The following is a 9,631-nucleotide window of genomic DNA, read 5'->3' on the forward strand; positions in this document are numbered from 1 at the left end:
CTTTGGACATGGATCTAAAGAGCTTGTACTACTTACATCAGTTATTAAGTAGATCACTGCAGAAGGCGCTTATTGCTGTATGTTCTTGATATAACAGACGAGAACAGGAATGGTAATTTGTGGGTTAGTCTAGTCACCGCTAGATCACCTCTTTGAAGAAAATAGCTTCTAAATTTACTGCCAAAATAGAATAAAAGAAAGGATAATACGTAGCTTCTTGAAACCTGGCTAGTTTAGAGAGAGATTCTTTTTCTGCTACATTTGAATTATGTTATGTCTGAGTCATTTCTTGTGGTTGCTTTATAGCAAAGATCACAAGAAACTTATCAGTTAATGAGTAATTTAGACTGTTCCAGGCTGGCCCAGCAATGCAACTGTCCAACTGATGGCCGCTTTTATCTTGCTTTATTCTGACTTTTAAAAAGGTGGTCCAACTGCATTAGCCAAAGTAATATTTTGGAGGGTGTCAATCAGTGCGGAGCTGGGCATGCTGTATTTAATTCTTCTGTGTAGTATAATGCAGATTAGGTAACATAGTCTGACATGTATAAATGAATAAGCCAAATATCCAAATAGTACTTCTTACTTAAATAAAAGTGTTTTATGGATATTTGAAGTATTTTAGAAGTGCATTTTCATGCTAATACAATTGTTAAATCAGCAGGGGTATAATTTGTTTCAGATGTTGCATAGTACTAAGTGCCTACTGCTGTTACAGAAACATTCTGAGTTAAGATGTTGGAAACAGTGGCAGGACAGACGCTTATTTTCCAAGACAAATGTTAAATCGCTGACCATCTTGAAAACATGAGAGAATGTTTAAGTCTGTTTTACTCTGGAGTGAAGTGGCTACTAGATACTGCGAGGAGGGGGTGTGAGAACATGCTAAATAGACATTGAGCAAAATTGCACCTGGGTTCATGTGTCTGTCTCCTGCAGAGTCGTATGTGTGTGCACTGATTAGAGGATGGTTAACATGACACTAGTTTAGCACCTCATTCTACTTTTGTTTGATTTTGTTTCACAAAGACAAAATGGAGGTAATTTATGACAGGTGTTCGGGGTGTGCTTTTTTTTTTTTCTTTTTTGTAGCCAGCATGATTTAGAGTAATGAGGATGGCCAGGGATGACCTCACAGTAGTGGTATTGTAGTTTGGAGCTGGTATTTCCTTCTTGTGTGTGGATGCAGCTGCTCAAATAGTCAGAGGGCTAATCTGGAAGCTGTAAAGGAAGAATGGACATGAATCCTTTGCAAGACAGATGTTGAAGTCTTGAAGTAAGGTGATGGTCCTCTTCTGTTAGGATAAAGAAAGGAAATCAACAGTATGCTCTCTACTTCCCCCATTTCCCTGCTCTGTTCTTGTGAGGTTGTAACTGATGATTCTTTGGAATCAGGACAGAGATGTAATTTGCTAGGGTCATTCTCAATGAATAGTTGTTGTGCAGAGCCACTTCCCAGGGTGTGAGATAAGAGTACCAAGTTGCAGTGGATAACCAGTATCTACGAATATGTGCTCATTTGTTTGGGTTAAGTGGGACAAATTCACTCATAGTATACAGCTGTCTATACTGGGAACACATACTTGTGTTGATTAGTCAGGTGTTACTGCTATCAAGTGTGAGAAATTATGTAACTCACTTTCAGGAAGTGAATTCTGCTTTCTACCTCTCCCAGTGTTTCTGTGATAATGTACTGGATACGCTACAAGGGTGATGGCTACTGATCTCAGAGCAGTTCCTGTAGGAACTCAGATTTTACTGTGGGTTTCTTATTTTGTTCTTTGGGGATGCAACTCTCTCATTGCATTTCATTTCTTTGGTTTGAGATTTGACTCCAGGTAGTTTCTACCATAGCATCAACCTTTTCAAATTTAATTTTAAGATTTCTCAGGCTTTCTCTCTTCCACTGGCACAAGTCTGTCCTTGGAGATCTCCAAAAGCTTCTGGGACATGGCTCTGGGCACCCTGCTCTGGGTGATAATGCTTGAGCAGGGGTTGGGCTAAATGGAACCAGAGGCCCTTTCTCACTTCAGTTACTCCATGACTGTGTGTTTCTTCTTGATCTTTTGTCAGATAGAAAGTTGCTGTGCTTTTAGTTGTAGCTGCTTATTGTGTTTCTTTTACTTGCACAGTAGTATGTTGCTACCAGCTCCTTCAGAGGATAATAGAGAGCAGTGTATTATGTTCCACTTTATTTGGACTTCTGAATGATTTTTAGCATGTGTTGCTGTGCAGGTGTGATTGGGCATGTAAAATGGATATGTGATTGTTTATAGAAAGGATGTCTGTCTGTGGTTGATGCCAGAGTTTCTTTTTGAGGTGAAAACTGATTGGGCAGCTTGCCAATATGCTGTTTTTCAGTGAAGTTGAGAGCTTCTCATTTTATACCCGTGACTTGCATTTGTCTTTTTAATACATAAATATATTTTACTGTTTGCTGTGTAGTCAATTCTCCATTCCTTGTCCAACTTCAGTTGTAATAAGTATTCCCAAAATAATACTTTTTGTGCAAACAAGGCATAACTGAATTGTCTTAGGATGATGTTTACTGATAGTTTTAGTGCAGTTTATGAGAGCTTTTCTGCTTCAGTATTAGCTCTGAAAACATGAGATAATTGCATACTTTCTATGTGTTTTCAGTCTTAGGATTGATGGATCTACCTCTGTCAAACAATTTCCTCTGAATTTCTGTCCTTTGCACTATCTTGCAAAGGGGTACACCATCTCCAAGATGGATATTCATGTCGTTGGTGTCAAAAAGTGCTGCTTGTGTACAGCACCAGAGAGCAAGATCTATGTGTATGTTAGGCTGTGGTAAACTCTTATTCCTTAAAGAGGGAGCTGGGACTCCTAGGCTCAACAGATGCAGAGTTCACAAAAAGAGGGGAGTCTGTATCCATGGATGGAAGCTATGATAACTTGCTGGCATGTAACCTAGATAAGATGCTATACAGTGAAATGCATCATTAAGGTAAAGGGGTTAGTTATCCAAAGTGCTTTTCTTGTATGTAGAGAGACCTTGATCGAAAGAATTGCATAACCTTCAAAGAATGGGTGGGGAACTTGTGGAGCTGTCTGTTTATTGTCACTGGCTGGTATAGAGGCAAGGCACCTGCCTGTAAGCACTTTTATTTCAGGGATTCTAAGTGGCTAGCCAGTGAAGATGTGGGTTTTGGATTTATTCCTATAAAGTATATTAAGTGTAGAAATCTGTTTAGGTTAACACAAGACTTTTTTTTTTTTTTTTGTCAGTTTGAACAATGCATGTAGATAAGTGTACTTTCTAAAAATAAAATGTATCAAATATATATCTTTAAGTCCACCTAAGTTGCTGCTTAGCTATATTTACAAATAAAGAAATGTGTACTTCTAATTGGTGAATATCTGCTTTAGGATATGCTTGGTAGAAGAATGCTGTCAGAATTCAGCTATATAATGAGATGAGAACTTGCACATTGTCCTTTAATACAGGTTTTTTTCGAAAAATAAATACACTTGATGTGTAACTGCTTTTAAAGCCTGTTTCCTTTGGGAACGGGGATTAAATATTTTCTGTATCTTTCAACAGGAGGATGTATGTGGCTGGCTAGCACCAGGAGAAGGGTACACACCTGAACCGATGGAATTTCATCACCTAAATGAGATAGACAGGAAGCTTCAAATACTACTGTCTAATGGTGATTATTCTGCAATTTCCAGCTCTTGCTCAAATCCTCCAAGCCAGATTTACCAGGTATATTACAGAAAAGAGCGTTAACTAAGAAATCTGATGTGCAAAAATTGGTATTTCGGATATTCTGAACTGCAAAATGACCACTGTAGGACCAGTAGGTCCATCTCTGGGAATTAGAATTTGGTTTCTTCTTATCTCAGGATTTCGAAAGTGAACTGAAAGATTAAACAATTATTGATAAGCAGTGTTGAAGACTGTAGAAAATGGATTGAAACGGTCTTTTTTTTAAAGGATTTTGTCTTTTTCCCTTTCCAAGAGTAATAAACTTAGAAGTCTCAGCCTTGGGAAATGTTTGTTTAAATTTTGTACATAGAAGACCCAATTTTCCCTTGTTCTAGGAGTGTTGTCCATGGTGTATGATGGGGGAAATAACTACATAAAAAACCGTAACTCCTGTTTTGTACTTATTTGCACAAAACCTGTTCACTTTATTAAAATGTACAGTTCATAGCCAGAACAAACAAAATTTTAACATTTTAATGCCAGTTTTGTATTGACTGACTTGTGGACCTTCTTTAGGTTTTATTTGACCTGAAGCAGTATTTTATGTTGTTCTGAGTTCCAGAGGAGCCATCATTTGAAGCTGATCATTTTTCTCCTCGCATTTAATGTATGAAACAGCAACTCCCTCTAGTGGTTAATCACTCACGCAAATTTAGTTGTTACCCACGTGGTTGCTTCAGGTTCACGGACCTGAACTCGACAAAGACTGCTGGATCTTGTGCTTACTGATAAGAGGCAGCACCTTGAAATTGGTGATACTGCTTGTGATAATGAGTACTTTGTTTGGGAACGTTTGATCGGAGTGATCGTTATTGCACTGTTTTCTTCATACTCTGAAGTATTTGAATAGAGAAACTTGCATTTATGTATATACTTCTTAAAAGGAGTACACTACCTTTTTGAATAGTATCAGAATTAACAACCAAAACAAGGCAGTTAATTTCTTAAATTACCCATACTTGGTAAAAAGCACTTATCTTTCAACTTTGTTTTGCAGAAGTTTTTTTATATACTGTAGAACTGGGAAACAAAATTGTTTGTCTTTTTGCTGTTGTTGTTCAGACTACAATGTGTGAGTCATTTTAATGAAAGTTACCAAAGAACAGAACTATTTATAGATGGATTTATAAGTTTGAGAAGTTAAACAAAAGAAACATAAGTTGAAGTTGATAGGTACTATAGCTATTTAAAACTGGATTTAGAAGGATGCAAATTGCATAAATCCAAAACAGCAGTCTGCAGTTGTCTAATTCCATAAGTGTCATGACATTATGCCTTTCCAGCTGACACCAAAATTCCCTAGACACTTGCATTGCTGCTTCTCTGCATCTTCATAGCTATTGCTGGAGAGAATTGGGTGCCTGGTGGGTGCCATAGTTTCATTGCCAATGTCACATTAGAAAAGTCAATGCTGAGTTCTTCATGATGCCTAATTTAATAGGTGCAGCCTGATTGTATCTTGCGCTGTGACATGACTGTGCTTGTATATATCTACATATAATTTCAGCTGCTAACATTTTTGAAGGTAAGTGGAGGAGAAAATAGCTATGTCAGCTTTCAGAAACTTGGCTGCTTAGTGTGAAAGCTTTGTACTGGATCTTTTAGTTCTACATTCTTGATTGTGGTTATTTGTACCTTGATACCATCACTTCAGTACATATGTGGAACAGTAACGGCCAGTTCAGTTCTGGGTTTGCTTATGTGAATTCATTCTAAACCTCTTTTGTTTTCAAGTCCCTTTAACAGTTGCTTTTTCAAAAAGCAGGGAGTAACATGTCTCAGTAGCTGACAAATTAGCAACTAACTTGAATCTGGAGAGCTTCCTTTCAAAAGGCATACTTTTTTACGTGTTCTAAACTCATTAGTGCTCATGGTCTTCGTGAAACAGCTGTGATTATCATGATTGATATCCTCTAATATTGTTATAAACTAGAAGTTTTCATGCTTTTTTTTTTTTTTTTTTTAACAACTTCAAATCTTAAAGCATCAGTTCTGATATCTGAAAGAAGGTGGGCCATAGAGAAAAATGAGAGTTCTTTGTAGTGAATGTCTTTTGGAGGCTGATGCAAGTATGATATTCACGATACCCATTATCATGCTAACTCTTCTCTTGAACATGGCGTTTTTGGCTTATTTTGCAGCTGTCTAGATGTCATCTAGATAGTTAAATTGTCTTTTGTATATGTTATCTTAAAGATAAAGTGCATTTTTGTTTAGTTCTCTATCTTTTTTTTTTTTTTTTTAACCTTCAGCAGGGCCTATACAAGAGTGCCTTTTTCATCTCTGATTTGATATCTTTTTGTACTTCAGTACTGCTGACAACTTTTTCTGAATGCGTCTAGAGTTGTTACAGGAAATAAGTCTCATTTGGAAAAGAAGAAACTGGTATCAGTGGCATCACTCTTCCATAAGTCTGTGCTGAAATTCCTTCTGATTTCCATGAGGTGGAATTTTCATCTGCTGTGGTGAAGTAGAATATAATGTACTAGTGATGGGGAATATTGGGAAAAAAAATATTAATGTGTAACCATCTGCTTATGTTTTTGTTTAGAATTTTAGAAGTAATTGAAATGAAATTAACTTAAGCATTGCATATCATAAAGAAGCACATTCTTTTCTTCCAAGAATTTCATTAGATATAACTTTCAAAGAGCAAGCACTTAATCACCATTGGCTCAGTGGGAGAGAAGCTTCCTGCTGCTTATAGATGCATTGGTAGGATATAGGAAATATTCTCCAACTCTGAAATCTTTAACAACTGGATTTAATTATTGTACAGTACCATAACTGAGCTGTTAGAGAGACGCATACAGATTCATCTTTTTGTGCAATCAAAACAGCTGGATTCAGAATGCTTTTTCATGACTAACGTTTTCTTTTACATGGAGATGTTTCTCATCAGAACTTAATTTCTCTCTGAAACATTTCTTTGTTTTGGTGCCAACTTAATTAAAAATTAAAAAAATGCTTTTGTCTTACTCAGTGTTTTTTGGAAGAACAAATTAAATTAAACATAATTCTAGAAGAGACAGGAAAATGGTAGGATGAAAGAATATGACGTGTAAAATTGAGTATGAGAAATACAGTTACCAACTTGAACAACTGGAAAACTACCTGAAAATAGAACGAAATGGAGGCTATGATTAAAGATCTGCTCATTTTTACCTCATGAAGTTAATTACTTCCATGTTTTTGCAGTCTTGATGAGTTCTTTCATACCTGATTGGCTTCCTTTTGTCAGAAAAATATTCTGTTTTTCAATTACCACACCAAACTATAGTCAACAGTTCAAATAATTAGTCAAAAGAATGAAAGATTCTGAATTCACACTGATATTTTCATTAATGACCTGCTTCATAGCATGCATTCCATGCCTCATCCTCATCAAAACAGATGACTTTTACAGCTCTCTCTTCTTCAAGGCATATTTAGAAGCAGGTAAACATGTCAATCTGTTTTATGACTCAAAAAGATTCCATGGTACCAGTAGATTTCATTAGGTGTCAGAGAGAGTAAATACTGACAGTTGTTTACCATCTTATCTAATGCAAGAACTGGAAGAATCAAATGAAACCAGAAAGTGGCAGATTCAAACAACTGAAATGTTTTTCTGACAACTATGACTCTGCCAGAAGCCATTGTAGATGCAAAAGCATACATTGTTCAAAACACAAGTGAACACGTTTTTAGAACAGAGATCTTTCAAAGACTGCTCTGTGTTGAAGTACAGTCTTTGTCATGGAAGTAGGTCTATGAACTACAGTTGTTTCAGTCTGGGCTAGAACATTTAGAAACAGCAAATCTATAGTGATAATTTCTTTTCCAGTGTGTATGTATCCCTTGTAGGGTCTTGCTGGAGATAGGCTAGTGTTGGAAACAGCCTTTCTTATACTTTTTGTTTGTTATGAGTTTCTGAAGACTTCATCAAGATCACTGTAAAAATAGTTTGTTATTAACAAAGGATTACTTTTCAATGATGAATATGCTGTAACAACTGCATTTTCAGAACGGAATTCAGTGAAAATGTTCTCAAATCTCTCTTCTCAAAAATTTGGAATAATTTTTACTTAATTTTACACTCTCAATTTGTGTCATCCCCATCTTTCCTTCCCATTTCCTTCCCTGAAACTGCAGGGAAAAGTATATTTTATTAGTGTTGTATTTTCTTCAAATGCATTCTATAAATATTTTTTTACTCTGACCTTTAAAGAAATTTCAGAAAAATAGTGCAAGGCTTTCCAGCTTTATGTTTTCCTCTAGTTATTAGCTTCCATCCTCCTCTTTGTCCCCAATGGTTTGAAGAATTATTTCACTCGTATTAAAATCCCTGGAAGAATAAAGTCATACAAAAGCAATCTATCTTACTAGAGGGAAACTGAGTGTTTGTTTTGGGCCCCTTTGCTGACTTTGTGTTTATATTGCGGTTATAAAGACCCTATTCTTGTTTCATGTGTTAATTAACACAACTTTAAATAAGTCCTCTGTTTTATGTTCTGTCATGTAGTTTTCTTGCAATTGGGCATCAAGTTTAATTAATAATCTCTTTCTTTAAAGAAGCCAAACTTTATAAACACTCACTCATTATTAACAGATTTTGGCTTTAGGTGGTCCACATTAAACTTGAGCTCAGTTTAGAGGAATTCTAGTCACTATCAGGTACTGCTGCTTGTATCTATGTCTCTTACAGGAAAAATCTGGGATTGTGGTACAGCCAGCTGTCACTGATTTGAATATTAAATAAAGATTGCATTGTGTTAATTTTATTTTCAGGCACAGTAGTTTAAGTCTGAGAGCTCATGTTTTTTTTTAATGTTCAGAAGAAATGCTTTCAGATACTTAAAATTTTTTTGTATGTTGCAGTTGAGAAATTACAAAGTTCATTTTCCTTTCCAATTAGACATGCTATCGGAATTGTTTTCCTTGTATGTGTTTATTAAACTGCTTCTGGAAAAAGGAAAAAAAAAGAATGAAAAGTATGTTTTTTGTAAATGATTGCTCATGTTCCTTTGGATTGAATTGACTAACAGCTTTTTTTATTATTATTATTATTCAACTTACTTGGATTCTTATATAGGATCCTTGATTTGCAACAGAAAGCCCAGCTTTTTTTCCAACTGCAATGTAACTTTGCCATTTGTTTTTGGCAAATAGTTGTCATTCTTAATAATCTGAATTTCGTTCTGTTCTTGCATGTAATAGTACTACACTGAACTTTTGATGTATTCAGCTTTGTTATTAATTGCAAAATCTGATCCAAAACTACTGTGGGATATGAGAATGTGTAACCCAAGAGTATAATGACAGTAGTACATCTAACTTGCACTCGAACTGAGAGTATTTTTTTAATTTAGCATGATGTGCAGGAAACAAGGCCTATTTCAATTTTGATTCTTTCATTCTCTTCTGAGAGTTGTCAGCAACGGCCTAATTCTGATCCCTGTATCATTATCAGGGGGTGAGCTTTTGAACCTCTACTTCTCAATGCATTTTTATATTTCTCATAGAATTTAAGCATCAAGGAAATTCCTCTTTGAATGTGATGAAGGCTTTTTACTGGATTAAGCCCAGCCTAACATTTAGCTATTGGATTTGAAAATATGCGCAATAAAAATTATGCATTTGCCAAACTTGAAACTTATACATTATTCTATAGATTTCCATGTCTTGCTGATATAAATCAAATGAACATTTTTCAGGCTTTGAAGCAAAAAAAAAAAAAATTAATTTCTGCCTATTCTTTTTATCAGGAGTCTCTGGTTTATGCAAACAGAAACCTAGAAGTAGTTCCAGGTGAAAAGGTTCTACGAGACAATAAAGAATATCGTGATCAACAAAACCGTCTGAAAGAAATAGATCATCAGCTGAAATCTTTAGAGAGAAATTTTGTAAGTCTCT

At 35.6% G+C, this 9,631-nt stretch overlaps 1 protein-coding gene across 1 annotated transcript in view; it reads left to right on the forward strand.

The window, feature by feature from the left end:
• The window catches only part of SRP14 (signal recognition particle 14), a 31,029-nt gene that overhangs the window by 16,677 nt on the left and 4,721 nt on the right, over positions 1-9,631 (forward strand). The window contains exons 10-11 of the mRNA XM_031553764.1: positions 3,569-3,733; positions 9,484-9,621. Of these exons, the coding sequence (XP_031409624.1) occupies positions 3,569-3,733; positions 9,484-9,621 (303 nt within the window). The remainder of the gene's footprint in view (positions 1-3,568; positions 3,734-9,483; positions 9,622-9,631) is intronic.

This window comes from Meleagris gallopavo, chromosome 5 (genome assembly GCF_000146605.3).
Source record: "Meleagris gallopavo isolate NT-WF06-2002-E0010 breed Aviagen turkey brand Nicholas breeding stock chromosome 5, Turkey_5.1, whole genome shotgun sequence".
In the NCBI taxonomy this organism is placed as follows: domain Eukaryota; kingdom Metazoa; phylum Chordata; class Aves; order Galliformes; family Phasianidae; genus Meleagris; species Meleagris gallopavo.